Source organism: Mirounga leonina, unplaced genomic scaffold (assembly GCF_011800145.1).
Source record: "Mirounga leonina isolate KUSES-001 unplaced genomic scaffold, KU_Mleo_1.0 Mir_507, whole genome shotgun sequence".
NCBI classification, from domain to species: Eukaryota; Metazoa; Chordata; class Mammalia; order Carnivora; family Phocidae; genus Mirounga; species Mirounga leonina.
Window position 1 is genome coordinate 173,482 of NW_023270789.1, and position 19,042 is coordinate 192,523.

The following is a 19,042-nucleotide window of genomic DNA, read 5'->3' on the forward strand; positions in this document are numbered from 1 at the left end:
GAATACTCCTACAGAGAGATGCTTTCAACATTTAGTTTATTCCTTAAACTCTTGGGTACACCGGGCGCCTGGGTGGCTCAGTCGTTGAGCATCTGCCTTCGGCTCAGGTCATGATCCCAGGGTCCTGGGATCGAGCCCCGCATCGGGCTCCCTGCTCGGCGGAAGGCCTGCTTCTCCCTCTCCCACTCCCCCTGCTTGTGTTCCTGCTCTTGCTGTCTCTTTCTCTGTTAAATAAATAAATAAAAATCTTAAAAAAACAAAAACAAAAACAAAAAACCTCTTGGGTATACCCAGTTAGTCGTTCCAAAAAGAATTCTGTAGCCAGAGATTTAGAGGGCTTCTCTTTTTAAAAGCCAGAACACATTCACAGGGAGGCGGAAGAGAGACTTGCATTTGTTTAGAAATTGTTGTTCTTCCTTCTGGGCCTCAGGCCTGGATGCTGGCATGAATCTTCACTTTGTTAAGTTCCAGATGGACATCAAACTACCAGGCAAGGCACATTGGACTACACACACCACCTGGTGGTTTTTATTATTCGAAAGCAGATCAACAGCTTGTGGTTCTTCCAGGTCATCTGCCTCTTTCGCTTCTCTACTTCCCATTAAAAATGTTCCCTGAGAGTAGAACAATTAAAGAGATGATGGTAGCGCTTACGAATCCCCCTCTGTTGAGCTAAAGTAGGGGAAGGATGTTGAAGCCATCAGCCAGAGCAATGTGTTGAAAGATTTGTGGGGAGAAAACTTGCACTTAGCTGCTGCTATTCAGCCACTGAATGGATTCTTTTTTCCTCAGCCTGCAGACTTAGGTAGGTAACTGTGCATCTGCCATCAGCAACATGGTCACTCCCTAGGCCAAATCCAGCCTAGCCAACATGTTTTCATTTGGTCGGCACAAGGATGACCTACTTCTAACTTCTCTTAGAAAATGAATGGGTCTAGCAACACTGGGCCTGCCTTCCCACCTAGGGGGATAACCTGCTGCCTTTCAACAGAACAAACACATGATCTCCAGTTTGTCACAGTCCTTATCCTCCCTATCTTTGTAGTCCTAACTTGCACACTCACTTATGATACCCGCCTGGCTCCGTGTAGGTCTCTGAGACTGTCACCGTGGTATAGATCAAGTGCAGACAGAATTTCATTTCTGCTTTAATGCATAGTTTTGAGAATGGATAAGGAATATGTGGTATATATACACAATGGAAAATTATGCAGCCATAAAAGGATGAGGTCATGCCATTTGAGACAACAGGGATGGACCTAAAGGATATTCTGTTAAGTGAAATAAGACTGACTGAGAAAGACAAATACCATATGATTTCACTCATATCTGCAATTAAAAAAAAAAAACCCAAATGAATAGAGAAACAAAATGCAGAATCAGACCTACAAATACAGAGAAAAAACTGATGGTTGCCAGGGGGTAGGGGTTGGGAAAAATGGGTGAAAAGGAGTGGCAGACACAGGCTTCCAGCCATAGAATGAATAAGTCAGGAGGAGAAAAGGTACAGCACAGGGAATATAGTCAATGATATTATAATAGCGATGTATGGTGACAGAGGGTAGCTACACTTGTGATGAACATAGAATGATGACAATACCTAAATTTGCCACTGTTATATACCTGAAACTAATGTAACATTGTGTGTCAACCACACTCAAATAAAAGGAAAAAAACTCACAGTCTTGAGTAACCTGATTGCTTCAGCATGCAATTCACTAATCTATGATGATAAACTACTAAAATTGGTTCATAAATCACTTTTACCTCTTGCGCTTCAGTTTCCTCAAATATTTGTAAAAGAAATGCACAGATTTTTCTAAGGTCCCTCGCAGTAATTATGCAATTCTATTCCAATAGATGCTTAACTATAAAACTCATTTTAACAATTTCCAAGGATCTGGGGAACTTTCCAGACATGATCTCAATCAATCCTCTTTGCTCTGAAGATTCCACATTATAGATCAGGAGCAGGTTACAACAACGCAGAGCATACAGGCCCCATGAGATACTTCATCTTCTCCAGCCCACCCACACCCACTCTGAGCTAGCTGTCTGCCCATTGTGAATCAATAAGTGGAAGGATAGAGAGGTCACTTTGGATGGGTACTGAGTTAATGGACATACTTACAGTCTCAGGAGATTTTTAAAAATCACTTTAACTCTATTAACAGCTCAAGTTCCCTCCCTTATTGCCCAAGAGTGGGGCTCATCATCTGTTCCAAAAGGTTGGGAAGGAATCTGATGCTCCCCCAGGGAAGGGGCTCATAGTGAAGAAACACAGGGTATATGTCTAGGGGATTTCAATTTGTGACAACATCTGATAAACCAAAGTGCAAAGAGAACTGACGTATACTAGGGACAGACTCCAAGCTAGCTAGGCCCCACACACACACGCCCACGGCTTTGTGAAGCAGTAATATAGGATGGTAAATTCTAAATTTTGCCAAGCCACTCTCTTGCTTAATTTGAAGAACCAAGCATTTTCCAAGTACAACCCACCCACAAGCTGTTCGCCCATTTATTGCTGCATGGTATCTTGCCCATGCTCTCTTGATTTGCTGATAAGTAGCTAAGAAGATATTGGACTCAAACAGCACATCAACATTCAATATCCCATATTACTAGTTTTTCCTACAGTTTTCCAGGGTGATTAGGTTGAGACTAATCAGAAAATAATTGACTTTCCCAAAGCCATCTGCTACACTCTGCTACTCTGTTGCTGTCAAACTGTGCTCTGATGATTTTTTTTCCAGTAATTTCCTAACTATAGCAGTTTCAATTATGTCAGGAATATCCAAGCACTCAATTTTGCTTTGCTCGAAAATGGCCACCCTGACATAGCTCCTTTCCAAAATGTAAGCAGCAGAGTGGTGCCACTTGTCTATTCTCTCCTAACATTGTGGGGAGGGGGTAGAAACGTGGGTCCTCCTTTTACCAAAGGGCAATACTACGATGGAGCCTTCAGAGAGAGAGTTTCTATAGGGCACCCATTGGCCTTCCTTTGCAAACTACACATTTGGTGTTATAGCCTTGTATTTTGGTCTGTTTAATTTGTGGACTGAGAAGAATGGATCATGTTATCGGACTGTATTATTCACGAGCAATGGCAAGATGGCAACCACACAACTTTACATTACAAAGCAGGTTGTGCAACAAATCTTTAAACAGTATGAGATGGTGGTATCCCAGGACCAAAGTCACCCCCCAAACCATGTCTGAGGAGCTGATGTCTGCCTAGTCCCCAGTACTTTCTTCTCCTTGGTTTCACTTATTAAAATTTTTAACCGAGGGATATTTCTTCCCTGATGAGTGTGCAAACTCCCAAAGGGACGGTTATTTTCAGGTCCTCTCCCCAGGGCAGTCACATCCACTTAGGTTGTTGGAGCGCCACACAGTTTGGGCCCCTCCTTCATCACTTACCACCACTCTTGCTTAAGATCTGTAAGCCTGTGGACAAAGGCCATCTCTTGGAGGCATTTTTCTATCTTTCAGACTTATTTTTATAGAGTTTTTTGGGTCATAAACAAAAACTCAGGAGGGGAAAAAACAATCTGCTATAGCAGTACTTAGAGCAAAAACCTGGGCCATGATTGACGTTCTTAGGTTTTTTTCCATTCCTTTTCATAAACATTTATTGAGAAGTGGCTTATATGGCAAGCCCTGGAAACATAAAGATGAAAAAGAAATATACTCCATCATCAAGGTGCTCAGAGTCTACTGGGGAAGGCAGATGGCATTCAAAGAGATAATTACAAGAATAATGAGATTTAAAACAGGGATTTCAGAACATAAATGAGATACCAATTAATTTTGTCCACCTGAGTAAGCACAAACTGCCCCCAGGACCTGCCCCCCACCCCAGGCAATGTTTTTACCTTTCCCTCTCCTCAAACCTTCCTTCTCTAAGCTCTAACCCTCAGGTAGGAGTATTAAGGGAAGTCAAGGGTGCAAACTGGTTCTTCATTTGCATTTCCCTGTTCAACACATTAGCTTTGTCTAACTACTTAGAACCCCCAAAGACGATTTAAAATGTCAAGCAAAGAAGGAAGAGGACTAAGATTTGTACCATAGTAAAAATGCCTCTAGATATGGACTAGAAGAGAATCTGCACAAGAGATAAGGATGGAGGTTTAGGATAGTAGAAAATACATGTGAATATCTGCCTTTTTTCTTTTTTTACTATTTTATACCAAAAGGTTAATTTTTTTTTTTTTTAACTAGGCTCCACACCTAGCATGGAGCCCAATTCAGGGCTTGAACTCATGACCCCAAGATCAAGACCTAAGCTGAGATCAAGAGTTGGACACTTGGGTGCCTGGGTGGCTCAGTTGGTTAAGCGACTGCCTTCGGCTCAGGTCATGATCCTGGAGTCCCTGGATCGAGTCCCGCATTGAATCCCGCATCGGGCTCCTTGCTCGGCAGGGAGTCTGCTTCTCCCTCTGACCCTCCCGCCTCTCATGTGCTCTCTCTCTCCTCTCATCCTCTCTCTCAAATAAATAAATAAAATCTTTAAAAAAAAAAAAAAGAGTTGGACACTTAACCGACTGAGCCACCCAAGCACCCCTAACAGTTTAATTTTTATTTTTTAAAAAAGAGAATGTATTTTGATGCAATTTACACTGCCCTTCAATGAAGCCCTCAAAAAAAGATAAACAGTGTAAGAGATTAGGTTCAGTCTGACCTCCTCAAACAGTGGGGATTATGTGGTGTGACAGGAAGGTTGTTGAAGTTTGCTCAGCACTAGACACTGAACCAAACACACATTCCATTCTAATTCTTATATTCTTTTTTTAAAAAAAAGATTTCATTTATTTATTTGAGAGAGAGTGAGAGAAAGCACGAGCAGGGGGGCCGGCGGGGGCAGAGGGAGAAGCAGGTTCCCTGCTGAGCAGGGAGCCCGATGTGGGGCTTGATCCCAGGACCCTGGGATCATGACCTGAGCTGAAGGCAGATGCTTAACTGACTGAGCCACTCAGGCACCCCTAATTCCTATGTTCTTAAAGCACATTTGACATAAGTAACTAAATTCTGGTCCAAAGAAACCTTTCTGATGTTCAGAGTCAATTTTTTATATACATATTTTTTAAAGATTTTATTTATTTATTTGACAGAGAGAGACACAGCGAGAGAGGGAACACAAGCAGGGGGAGTGGGAGAGGGAGAAGCAGGCTTCCCGCTGAGCAGGGAGCCCAACACGGGGCTCGATCCCAGGACCCTGGGATCATGACCTGAGCCAAAGGCAGACGCTTAACGACTGAGCTACCCAGGTGCCCCAATTTTTTATATTTTTTATTTGTATCCACATTGAACACTTGCAAATAGAAAAGGGTTGGAAGGAGAAGAACTGTGGCCTACTTTCTCTAATGTGTGAAGTTCTGGCTCTGAGAACTTTTAAATGATAGGGTTTCACGAGCAGTGGCAGCTTAGGAACAGAGACGTCTACAGGTGACCATCTCTGGACTGCCTGTGCCTGCCTTCACAGTTCAACATGTTCTCTTCCAGTGGAATTCCCCTCAGCACCAATCTTGCATTAAATGTCCATCATTACTGTGGACAACCACCACCACCCACCACCAATGCTGTCACCAGAATTCATTAAATGCCCAATGCTTTCCAGGCAGCACCTCATTCAGTCTTCACAAAATCCTGTCCACTAGGTCCTGTATCACAGATGAGGAAACAAGGGGCCTAGGAGGATGAAGTGACTTGCCCAAGATCATACACTAGCTGGTGTCAAGCCTGAACTTGAAAACGGCACTTGACTCCAAACCTTTACTCTTTCCAATATGTCTTATTTCTACCTACGCCTTTACCGGAAGCTTCCTCTGTACCTGGCTTGACTGCAGGGAAGTGACCCCTGAGAATCTGAGCGGAGAGGGAGGGTGGACAGTGATGCTCTGTCAAGATTGGATTTAGACTCAAATCCAGACACAAACTTGTTTTTTGAGATGTCCATCCCGGCTGGACACAGCTCACACTTGAGTATTTGAATACTGGTGTAATAGATGCCATGTGACAAATGAATTAAAATCCTAAAAGGGAAGTGGCTAGTATGAGTTTTTTTATAGGTCCTATCCTGAAAAGTGAGTCATCCATCATTTTATACTTCCCTATCTTTACCCAAATCTCTCTAAATGTTCATACCTTCCCTGCACGTCTTCTGTGCTAACCCTTGCCACCATCCCTAACAGACAAAGGGAAGAAACTAAAAGGCAGAAGAAGTGATGGGACAGACACAATCAAAACGGGACAGGCCCATAGTGAACAAGCTCTGAGACTTCTCAGATCTTCTTTTTCTCTTGCCAACAGAGACATGGAGTGTATCATCTATGCTCCCAATGTTACCAAAGCCCACCCCCTTTCAGCACCAGAACTGCAAAAACATATTTGCATGCAAATAGGGTAGAAGGCACAGATGCAGAGCACAAATACAGGGAGATGATAATTTTTTCTCATCCCAAGACCTATCATTATAACCTCTGCAAGCTAGGATGCTTAATTGGCAAAGCCCCCTCAGAACAGAGAGAGCATCCCTCGTGAGTGTCCCTCTGCATGCCGACTACGTGTGGGCCGACTTGGCACTGGTACAACAACCTCCACTCTTCTCCAGTACAGGCTGCAATTACACCCTTCACTCAACAGACTCTACCCACTGCGAGTGACCACGGCCAAATGGAACTCTGGCAGACAGTTTTCCGAAGCGCCACTAAGTCCTCAACAGCTACGGAGAGCTACAAGCATCATTGTGCATCTGCGACAACTGATACATGTTTTATCACCTTCTTTGCTCTTGTACTAAGTCTTCGGCCTAAAAGGAATGAACATTATGTTTCTTGCTCTTATCCATCAAGGTTCAGAGAAACAAACCACTTAATGCCACAAAAAGGTAAAGGAAGTTCAAGTAATTCTTTTTCTCACTTTGCCCCATGAGGTTATCGGATGCCCAAATATCTAATAAATCCTCTTCCCTATGCCCTAAATCAGCTAAGACACTGATAATCACTCTTTCAAAAGAGACGTGAAAAATAATCTGCTTCAAATTCAGTCACATCACCGGGAGATGGTATATGGTCTCTCCACCCACTTCTCAAACTTAGCTTGTGCTTTTGATTTTTGGTCCTGGCAATGCATTCTGTAGTCCTCAGTCTTCATTAACAACCACTATTCACAAGGCACTGTGGTATGCCAAGGCAGTTGGCACAGTCCATCTCGGAGCCCTAGACCAAGCATCAAGAGATAGATATTTTTTTCCTGTATCTACCTACCTTTTATTCACATAATCTTTTACTGTTTCCTTTCTTTATTGCATCTATTTTTAATGATTTAAAAAGAATGACATGCTCCTTCTAGAAAATTTTGGAAAGGAGAAAAATGTATACAGAAAAGTAATAAAAAACGCTACCACTTAAAGGTAACATTGACAAAGATTTTTTCTTAAAGATTTTATTTATTTATTTGAGAGAGAGAGTGCATGAGCAGGGGGACAAGCAGGCAGAGGGAGAAGCAAACTCCCTGCTGAGCAAGGAGCCCAATGTGGGACTGTAGCCCAGGACCCTGGGATCATGACCTGAGCCAAAGGCAGACGCTTAACGACTGAGCCACCCAGGCGCCCCCCTTGACAAAGATTTTTTTTTAAGATTTTATTTATTTATTTGACAGAGAGACAGACAGCGAGAGAGGGAACACAAGCAGGGAGAGTGGGAGAGGGAGAAGCAGGCTCCCCAACGAGCAAGGAGCCTGATGTGGGGCTCGATCCCAGGACCCTGGGATCATAACCTGAGCCGAAGGCAGATGCTTAACGACTGAGCCACCCAGGCGCCCCCCTCGACAAAGATTTTTAATGTATTTACTTTCAGTTGTTCTTCAGTTCATATACCTGTGAGAATTCCACAAAATAGAAATAACATTGCATGTGCAACTTTGTATCTTGATTTTATTTATATTATTGAAATCAAAGGTTTTGAAGAATGCATTTTTTTAGGGGAACAGTCAGGGGAGGAGAGCAGAGGAGGCACGTAAGGGGAGGAGGAGGGGAATTTCTTAACGTTATAGATCTGCTAGAAATAAAAAGAATGAATCTAGAGTCTTCTTTTTCAGTATGGTTCTATAATGTAATTTAAAAAGCTTATAAAAGGAACCCTTGTGCACTGTTGGTGGGAATATAAATTGGTGTAGCCACTACGGAAGAGAGTATGGAGGTTCCTTACAAAATTAAAAATAGAGCTACTGGGGTACCTGGGTGGCTCAGTCAAGTAAGCATCCACTCTTGATCTCACCTTAGGTCTTGATCTCAGGGTTGTGAGTTCAGGCCCTACGTTGAGCTCCATGCTGGAGCTCTACTTTTTTTAAGCTCTACTTAAAAAAAAAAAAAAATAGAACCATCATATGATCTAGGATTCCCACTTCTGAGTAGTTACCTGAAGACAATTTGAAGAGATATATGCATCCCTGTGTTCACTGCAGCATTATTTACAGTAGCCAAGATATGGAAGCAAGTTAAGTATTCATCAATAGAAGAATGAATAAAGAAGATGTGGCATATATATACAATGGATATCACTCAGCTATAAAAAAGAACAAAATCTTGCCATTCATGACAACATGGGTGGACCTAGAGGGTATTATGCTAAGGGAAATAAGTCAGACAGAGAAAGACAAATATTGTATTACTTCATTTAAAGATGAAATCAAAAAAATAAAATAAACACACAAAACAGAAACAGACTCATATATACAGAAAATAAACTGTTGGTTACCAGAGGTAGGGAGGGGTTGAAGGTATCAGTGAAATAGATGAAGAGATTTAGGAAGTACAAAATTCCAGTTATAAAATAAGTAAGTCATGGGGATGTAAGGTACAGCATAAGAAATAGAGTCAATAATACAATAATAATTCTGTATGGTGACAGATGGTAACTAGACCTACGATGGGGATCATTTCATAACGTACAAAAATATTGAATTAGTATGATGTACGCCTGAAACTAACATGATATCGTATGTCAATTTCACTTCAACCAAAGAAAATAAATTTAAAAAAATAAAACAAAGATTATAGACTCCTAGAGGATAATAAAACTGACCGAGGGTGACCAAGGTTTGGGGAATGTTAAGGCAATAAGAGACTCTGAAGCAGTGTTGAGAGCAATTGAAAGGGCTGCCCCTGAGGTCCAGGCTCAGCAGGGAGAGGGACAGAGTAGGTGGCCTGAAAGATAGAGGAACTGTAGTAAGCGATAAGGTGAACTGAATATTCAGAAACAATGAGGAGATGGGGGGATTTGACCTTATGGTCAGGAAACACAAACTCAGAGTTAAGGATCCTAAGGGTGGAGACTTTGGAGGGAGGATGAGCTGCAAAGCTGGCTTGCTGAGGGTGTGTGGAAGTGGACTGGAAGAAAGGAAGTGTGAGGTCCAGGCAGAATAGTAATATACACTCCTGTCTAGTGACCCTTCTGGAACATCAGCCACTTGCAGGCAGGGTTTTTATATCATTCACTATCATTTCGCTAGCATTTAAAAAGTCTAGATCATAACAGGAATTTGATGCATATAACTTAAACAACAAATAAATGCAATTTGAATATATAGTGTCATCAAGCTTTGGTAATCTGCTGTATCCATTCCATAATAGGGAGACACCTACCAAACAGATGTTCATATCAGCCTTGTGGGGAATGCTCTTTAGAAAGTTCTAAATTGAGGATCTTCTAAGTGCTAGAAACAATGTTAGATGCTGAAGATTCAGAGACAAACAACAAAAGTCCTTTCTTCCAATAAGCTTAGAGAATGGAAAATACCACGTAAACCAACTAGCTAGCTGCAAACAATGGCAGACAGCATGCTCTGACTACAGAAAACACCCAGAATTAGGTTCCAAAAATAATTCCAAAAGGAGGTAATACTAAAACTAATCTTTGAAGGGTAAATCTATCCTAGCAAAGGCAAGGCTAGGTGTGTAGGTGGGAACAGCTGGTATAGGAAGGCCCACATAATAATTTTAGCTCAGAAGAGTAAAATGACACTCTACAACCAGCTCCTTAGGTGGTCTGGCAATAACACTGTTCCCCTGGTGCCAATAACCTGGAAATCTCTAAGTAATACACAGAAGAAGCATTGTCAGACGAACTCAGTTCCAAACTTTATAAGTTGTCACTTGATACACACTAATGTAAATTTCTTCCTGCTGTAAAAACATACTGACTGAGGTTTAAGGCAGCATATAAACGATGTTGCCCATAATCCGATCACCAAATACAGCATCTATTTTCTTTTTTCCTCTCCTTGCAATAGACATCCTAATATGTATGGATAATTTTTTTAAATTGTTTTAATGATTTGATATTTCTTTTTTTGAAGGGGGAGGCGCACAGGGAGAGGGAGAGAAAATTTTTTCTTAAAGGTTTATTTATTTATTTTAGAGAGAGAGCATGTGTGTGGCAGGGAGGGGCAAGGGAGAGGGAAAAATCTTCAAGCAGACTCCCCACTGAGCACAGAGCCTAACGTGGGGCTCAACCTCAGGACCCTGAGATCATGACCTGAGCTGAAATCAAGAGTCGGATGCTTAACCGACAGAGCCACCCAGGCTCCCTTGTATGCGTAATTTTGATGTAATTTATATCCACTTTTACTTTCTTATTAAAATTTTAAAATTTTATTAAAATTTTCTGTTTATTACCATTTCAGATAACACTCCAAGATGGTAACAGATATTAAGAGCAAAAGTGAAGCATTTTACTCTGTAGAGGAGTAGAAGTTGGGATGTTGCTACTGATTCACCTGGGATACATCACTTTATGTCACTTTATGACACTTCCCCTTCTACAATATAGTGACTCGGGTCTTGAAAAAGATGGTTAAATTGAGCCAAAATATCCTCTATATTTCTACAAGTTATAGGAGTCTAAACGGTAAGCAATTTGCAACACATATTCAACAACTATAAATGTTTGATACAGTTATCCTACTTCTGAACATCTATCGTTCAAAAATAATCTTATGGAAGAAGATGCTTTATGTACCTAGATGTTTATCACGTATTATTTATAATAGTTAAAAACTAGAACCCTAAAGACTTCAGTATAAGGGAATGACAGAGTAAAGTAGTATATTTCCACATATTCTACATCATGAATAACAATATTCCACATTATGACATGTAAAATAATACATTCTTCCACTGTGTGAAATGCTAAAAATTATTCGATTTTCTTTGTCAGTCAATGCTTTCTATGTCAGTAGTTACTGCTTCTTCATACTCCTTCCACCTTGGCCATGAAGAAAAGATACCAGTGGCTACTGTCCTTAGATGGCATTGGAGAAGCCAAGGAGAAAGAAGTTTCTGGAGAGTGGAACAAGCAGAAGAGGACTGGAGATAATGAGACTCATTAAGGGAAAATGTATTAGAAACTATTAATGTGCCATGAAAATACTACTTATAGTTGTGATGATGATGATGATGATGATGATGAATAGTCTATGAATAATAAAGTGCTTCATCATGAGAAAAAAAAATTCAGATCAAGTTTGTCTTGCTGACCACAGAACTCAGAAGATTTTCTGAGACTGAGGAAAACAAGTCCTCAGTATATTTGAATGTTTTAAAATAGAATTGGGTAGAGCCACCTTGGGTCATCATGAGATCTCTTTTATTCTGGACTTTTTCTAACTTTAAACGCTACTTGGATTTTTGCCAGAGACAACTTGTGGAATGTTCCGAGCTTATTTTGGAATTTTATTTATAAAATCGGGTTAATTTCAACAGGCGTAGTGTCCCAGGGCATCCGCTGAATGGATGGAGGCTCCACACAGTTTTGTATAAATTATCCCTGAGCCAACTAGAATGGAGATGAGAGTCACCCAGTTTATCCTTTCAGAGACAAAATGACCCCTTCCCAGTCTTCTCAATGTATCTGAAATCCACCCTTAGCACGTAAGCTGAAAGAAGCGCGGCAGGGGTATCCAGTCTGATCTAGCACACCGGAAATAAGCAAGCGGGGATGAAAGCACTGATCGAGATAAATTCCACAAGCCAAAATCCAAGTATAGGCCTATTTTTTTTTAAAGATTTTATTTATTTATTTGAGGGAGAGAGAGAGCATGAAAGGGGGGAGGGTCGGAGGGAGAAGCAGACTCCCCGCCGAGCAGGGAGCCCGATGCGGGACTCGATCCAGGGACTCCAGGATCATGACCTGAGCCGAAGGCAGACGCCCAACCAACTGAGCCACCCAGGCGCCCAGGCCTATTTTTTTTTAAAAGGTTTTATTTATTTGACAAAGAGAGACACAGCGAGAGACGGAACACAAGCAGGGGGAGTGGGAGAGGGAGAAGCAGGCTTCCCGCCGAGCAGGGAGTCCGACGCGGGACTGGATCCCAGGACCCTGGGATCATGACCTGAGCCGAAGGCAGACGCTTAACGACTGAGCCACCCAGGCGAGGCGCCCCAGTAGAGGCCTATTTAAAAGTAGATCAGAGTTTCGAAGGCAGAAATTTTTCCTTCCCCAAATGCAGGAAATTAATTGCTGGAAGTGCTGAATGTTAAAAGGGAAATTCAAAGACCAAAGATGTTTCAATAATAGAATTATGAGAAAGAGCATTTTCCTAATAAAAAAGTGCTGTATGCAAAGCAGCAGCATCGGCACAGTGGGCAAAGGTACTGGACTCAACCAGACCTTCATGCCCTGGGGCCTAACTGACCTCTCTGGCCTCAGCTGCCGCATCTACAAAATGGGGAGAAATGCGATTTCTGGTTGTAACTATGTATTAGTAAACAGGACACTCTGCCAACTTACCATGAATTCAAAGAGAATTAAATGTCTCTGCTTCCTCTACAGTTAAGAAGGCGTGAATGTAGCGTTAAGCTAAACGTTAATACAGGGCAGAATAAATGCAAATAAGCTATCAATGGGGATCATTTAAGTGCAAAATAACCATGATAAATGGGCTTCTTGTCTTACTTGAAGGCTGAACTCACTTTATGTGGGGGAGAAGAAACAAAATCAAATTTTTTGAATTTTGAGACTGAACCACTATTTTTCTTGACTGTTACTTCCCTTCTCCAAGTTTGCATAGCCACAGCAGGCAAATACAATCATCGCTTGCATTGTGTTAAATTAAATTACAAGGTTACATAAAACAACACAAAACAGACTATTAAATTCCTTTCCTAACCTTCAATCTTATAGGTAGCGCTTAAATAGTTCAAGTTCACTTTTCCTTGAGTTATTTGTTTAGGGAAGTTGACTAAGGTTCACGTATGATTTGCGTGACTTTTACTCAGCTTTTCCACGTGCTACAAACAAGAGCATTTCTGCCCCAAAAGGGGAAGAGAATTAGTAATGACTTTTCCCGCATTTCATAGTGTGGTAGGCTGGATAATGGCCCTCCAAAGAAGTCCACATTCCTATTCTCCGGAACCTGTCAGTGTGCCACTTTACATGGCAAAAGAGACTTTCAGATGAGATTAAGGATTTTGAGATAGCGGGATTATCCCAGATTATCCAGTTGGGCCCAAAGTAATTACAAGGGTTCTTGTAAGAGATAACACGGGAGAGTCAGAATTAGAAGAGGAGAGGAGACAAGGGAGCAGAGACTGGAGTATTGCCATTGCTGGAAAGGGGCCGTGGATCAAGCAATGTGGACAGCCTCTAAAGCCGGAAAAGGCAAGGACTAGATTCCTCCCTAGAGCCTCCAGGAGGAACATACTCCTGCAGACATCTTCCCTTTAGCCTAGAAGACCAATTTCCAGACTTCTGACCTCCAGAACTGCAAGATAATACATTTGTGTTGTTTTCAACCACTAAATTCGTGGGAATTTGTTTCAGCAGCAAAAAGAAACTAATACAATCTAAGGAATCTGAAATACACACTCTTCGGTGAGTTGCTAGTCCAGATAAGGAATTTGAAATACACACTCTTCTTTAATGAGTTGCTAGTTCTGGTAAGTGAATGCTAAAAATTCAGAGCTGTAGAAGCTGTTTGCCTGATAGATACGAGACTTACAAGATGAGCAAAATTATCCTCATCATCAGGTTCCTCATCATCTCCATGAGCTTATTCCTTTGATAACTCTTACCTTATTCATGGATATGGGCTTGATTAGTGACCAAACCAGCTTTTTTGTAAGGCCGGTGTATTCATAGGAAATTTGCTATTCCAGAACCAATGATGTTCTCCCCATATGATTTAACCAAAGGGTCTGGCAATGGTCAGGCAACATCCCTGGGAAAAAACACTCCAGTTGACCTCTAGCAGGGCAGATGATGCACAGATAGCAGTCGGGGATATTTTACTTTGAGAACTCAAATACTCAGCACCCTGTCCTTCGTGGATAGACTGAGCAAGATAAAGGGTATAGAGGCTCATGTGAAGAACCTTTCAGAGAGGAAGCTTTCCAAGAGCTGCCAAGAATGAAACTTGGGAATAGAATCACAGTCTTAAACTTATTCATAAGCTATTCATAAGCTTCAGGATAAGGAGCCAGCTCCAGAACCAACTCAGAAACTGAATCACCAGCAAAACTCAACTCCAGGCTATATTTCTTTCTCAGCTGTGTGTGTTCCCTGGGCACATTATTTAATGTCTCTGAAGTTCAATTTTTCTTGTCTTAAAATGATGACTATAATAACATTTCCCTCGTACCTCATAGGGTCGTGAGGATTAGGTGAAATCAAGTCTGTGAAGGGATTAGCACACAAGTTAATAGAGGCAAGCCTAATAAACAGTGGCTTTATAGTTAATTTTTATTCTTTGAATTTCTCAAGTTGTGCTTCTCCCCTGTGCTCTCATGCATATGTGTGCCTCTGCCTCTATTAGAATTACAGACAATGAGAAAGTACAATGCTTGAAGGCAGAAACCCAGTCTCATTCATTGTTTCACCCTTAGCATTTAGCACAGTGCTTTGCCTGTACTGAGCTCTCACATTTAAAATAAATGGTTATGAACTGATCTTAGCTGTGAGTTAGGAAACACCTGAGACATCAGTTATGATATATGATTATAGGATTTTTCCATCTATGATCCACCAGGTGGTGAAATAAACTAGCATTTTTTTCTTTTTAAAGAAAAGGACTAGGGTGGAAAACATCAGAGTACAAAACACACAGTAAGGTTAAGTATTGTTACATGAAACTCTTGTTTCAGTTATGTATGGGAGTATACCTGGTTGTAATGTAAATACATTTCTTACTGTGAATAAGGGCAAAAAACCCCAAAAACCAAAAAATAACAACGACAACAACAAAAAACACCCATGAACATTCTGACTCTTCCACCTCACCAACATTTGGTATTTTCTGTCTTTTTCATTTCGGCTCTTCCAATATGTATACAATGTATGGCATTGTGGTTCTAATTTGCATTTCCCTGATGACTAGTGATGTGGAGCACTTTTTCACTGTATCTCAGCCCATTGTCTATCCTCTTTATAAGTACTTTAGAAAACTATTTGGCAGTATCTACTGAAGCTGATCATGCATTTCCGATTACTCAGAAATTCTACATCTATGCATTCACCCAACAGCAATATGTACATATGTTCACCAAAAGACATGCCCAAGAATGTTCATAGATAGCAACCTATTCATAATAGCCCCAAACCAGAAATTGCCCAAATGCTCATTAACAATAGAATGGATAATTTTGATATAGTTACACACAGCAGAATCCCATCCAGAAGCAAGAATGAATGACCTACACACAACAATGTGGAAGAATCCCACAAGTATCAGATGGAATGAAAGAAGCCAGATATAAAAGAGTACACAGTGGATAATTTCACTGACATAAGGATCAAAACCAGGCAAAACTGATCTATGGTGTGCGAAGTTAGGATAATGGTTATTCTTGGGTCACAAGGGCTTCAGGGGTGCTGGTAGTGTCCTCTTTCTTGATCTGAATGCCTATTAACATGGATATACTTGGTTTGTGACATTAATCGAACTATAAACATATTATTTGTGGTTTTCTAAATTATTTCTGAATTTATCTGAAATCTAAATATACATTTAAAAATAAAGTTTAGAAAAACATCAATATCTTTTTTTTAAGTGTGGACAACACTGATAGAGAGCAAGAATCCCTCATTACCATCAAGTGGTCATCTAGCCTTTGCTTGAACAATTTCAGGGTCAAGGAATCTATTTACTCTCCAGGTAGGTCACTTGTTAGAAAGCTTTTCCCTTAGGCGAAGCCATAACTTGCCTCCTCACAATGTGTTCTGTCCTCCTAAGAGATTCCAAATCCATCAATTCTCACTACCACCAACCGCTCTTCAAATATTTGAAGGAAGCCACCATATCCACCCCGACCCCAGCCCCGTCTTCACTTCCCCAGACTAAAGAACCCCAGGTCCTTTGGTAACCCCTCAAGGTATGGTCTTCAATCCCCTGTGTCTCTTGATTGCATTAGTGAGGCTCACAACAGAGCACTGCCCTCTAGGAGAGGCCTAAGAAGAGCAGGAAAGAGCAAAAGGTAGAATGATTACTTGTAAATCTAGATAGCATGGGTCTACCAACACACCCCAAGCTTCAATTTCTTTAACACTGACATGACATAGACCCGTCCCGTTGGACAATCAGCTGAAGTCTCCCAGATCTTTTTCACAAGTCCTATTAAGCCCCCAATATCCCTTCTGTGTCTGTACAGTCAGTCTGCTTTCTCTTAGGAGTCAACACACACGTTTGGCCTCACTCCAATCACCAAAGCTAAATCTGGAGATGGAGCACTATCTAACATGGAAACACCTCTGGAATCCAGCCTCTCTATCCACCCTAACCCTGACAAACAAAAATGAAGTCTTTGTCCCAACACATTATCTTTTATCCCTGGGTAGGTCTGTTTTAAAGTACATTGAGGGGAAGGACTAGGGGGAAGGAGAAAACACAATTCCATTGGGCACCTCCAAAATCTGACCTAAAAGCTTGCTGTCACCCTGGTCTTAAAAAAGCCTGGGCAATGAAGGGCACCCTGGTCTCTTCCTTCCTTCTTCCCTCCTCCGAAGTCACTCCAACTGGACACTCTGGAGATGAGCAATGCTGGGCTCTGCTCACTCAGTGCTTTGCCTTTTGTGTGACTGGTAGAGGATGAGGTTGAGAAGGAAAACGTGGCAGGGTGAGGAGGAATTCTGAAATAAAGGTATCTCTAAAGAATGACCTACGCCAATCCTTCTCATCTGTGGAAAAGGGAAAAGACAGAGAACCATTTCTACAAAAACTTCCAGGTAAGCCCCGCTGGCTATTTTTAATACCAAGACTGGGTGGAAGGGAGATCCATTAAGCAAGGAAAACGCCAGAGAACAGCACATGTGCAGAAGGCTCAAGAGAAGTGGGAATTAGAGAGGCATTTAAAAAGAGAGAGACGATATCAAAGGCCCCTAGGTGAGGGGCGACTTCTCCTTAGGGGCGCGGGCGAGGGGGCCGGGCTGGGGTGGGGGGCGCACCACATCCGGAATGCGGGGAGAAAGCAGCGGCTCACCTACCTCGTCCACGTCTGCTCCATTTTCCAGGCGCTTCCCCCTCACTCTCAGGGCGCTCCTCACCCGGGAGTGGAAGCAGCCTGGGAAAACGAGAACCCTTGCCCACGAAGCTCCAGCGCCGGGAGCGGCAGCTTTTCCCTCCCCAGCTCCTTCTTTCTGTGTTGGCGAAGAGAGCGCTCGGCCCCCTGCTTTTTGAGAAAACCGATTTGACGTGGCCGAACCTCCGGCGAGCGGAGCGACGGGCACAAGGGAGGGACTGTTCTCAGTAGGAAGCGGGACGTGGAGCGGAGCGGCGCCCGGAGCCGTTCGGGGAACTGGGGCCAGAGGCAGCCCTGCGGGGCGCGCGCCCGCTCCCAGGCTGAGCCACGACTGGCTGGCACGAGTTGCTCGGCACCAGCTGAGCTGTCACCCGCGAGCGGAGGCGGGGCTCCCGGCAGCCAGTGTGCTGGGGCCCAGCCAGCCCAGGTGACACGCCTCCCCGCCGGGATGATGTGGGCGCGAGGGCAGAGGGCTCAGAGGGCGCCCTACCAAGCCCCTTCGTTCCTCCCCCGTCCCACTGAGGGGCGCTGTAAAAGAAACCCAACTAACTGTCGGGAGAATTTGGAGAGAAGGCCCTCTCGTGTGCCTGCATCACCCCACCCACAGGTAAACCCGGAGAGGGAGCCGGGGTCTAGGAGGGTTTTCGGTGCAGTCCTGGCTGAATGCAGATGCACACCCCAGATGGTCATCGGACGTGACGTTATTTTCCCAGAGATCGGACATGTCAGTCTCACCATTAAACGGGGGGCAGGAACCTTCCTCGAAACCTTGCAGCCTTGTTCGCTGCCTCCACCTCGGTTAGCCCCTGGTTTTATCCTGTTCTACATCTTCTGCCTTCAGTTTCCCAAGCACAGAGGCAACTATGCTTCATGTAGCTTCAAAGGGGGCAGAGGGTTCCTGAACTTCCCAGAACTCTGGAGAAGCTTCAAGACAGTAGCCGACAGAACTAGAATCTCCTCCTTAATTATTCTAAGATCATGGAAAAGGGCCCTTTGGTGACGGCACTGCCTGAGACTCTGTACCATCTGTTTATGGGATGAAGTTTAAACAAGTCAGACATGCTATAATTAAAGTGCTTACTGCCCCAAGCTCCTTTTTAGCTCTAAAGTAAAACCTTTTTAGTAAGTGACACGATCACTGTTAGTATTAGCGTTACCAATGACCTTTTTTAATTTGCACAAAGCTTTATAGTGCCCACATGTGGCAATGTTTGATTTGGTTATACTTATTTCAGAGATGATAGAATTGAGACCCCAAAAAGCTCAAAGTCTCTGCTAAGGCTCTGATACAGGTTGTCTTCTCCATGGTGTGACCCCAGACATCTACTCTCTAAATTTCTGAAAATAACGCCAACAAGATGTCTCTACAGTGAACTGATTCTTTTAGGTATCCTAGGAGTTTAACTCAGGAAGGGCCCCGGCATGCCTGAGAATTGGTGAAACTGTGGGGAGCCGGTATTCTTGGAGGTGTCATTCTGCCTACTATGTTTTGGATAAATTTCTCTAATTATCAGCACAGAATAGGGGGTG

The 19,042-nt window shown here is 42.6% G+C and overlaps 1 protein-coding gene and 1 long non-coding RNA gene across 3 annotated transcripts in view; one reads left to right on the forward strand and one right to left on the reverse strand.

Moving 5' to 3' along the window:
• LOC118000450 overlaps positions 1 to 11,486 on the forward strand; it is a 31,031-nt gene extending 19,545 nt beyond the window's left edge. The window contains exons 2-3 of the long non-coding RNA XR_004676463.1: positions 10,687 to 10,910; positions 11,220 to 11,486. This is a non-coding gene — a long non-coding RNA (uncharacterized LOC118000450). The remainder of the gene's footprint in view (positions 1 to 10,686; positions 10,911 to 11,219) is intronic.
• The window catches only part of PDE4DIP (phosphodiesterase 4D interacting protein), a 206,436-nt gene that overhangs the window by 155,049 nt on the left and 32,345 nt on the right, over positions 1 to 19,042 (reverse strand). The window contains exon 1 of one of the 2 annotated variants that reach the window (XM_034990166.1): positions 17,478 to 17,526. The exons of the other annotated variant lie outside the window; for it this stretch is intronic. Coding sequence (XP_034846057.1) covers positions 17,478 to 17,497 — 20 coding nt within the window. The 5' untranslated portion in view covers positions 17,498 to 17,526. Of the gene's footprint in view, positions 1 to 17,477; positions 17,527 to 19,042 lie in introns of those variants that run through there. 2 annotated transcript variants of the gene reach the window in all.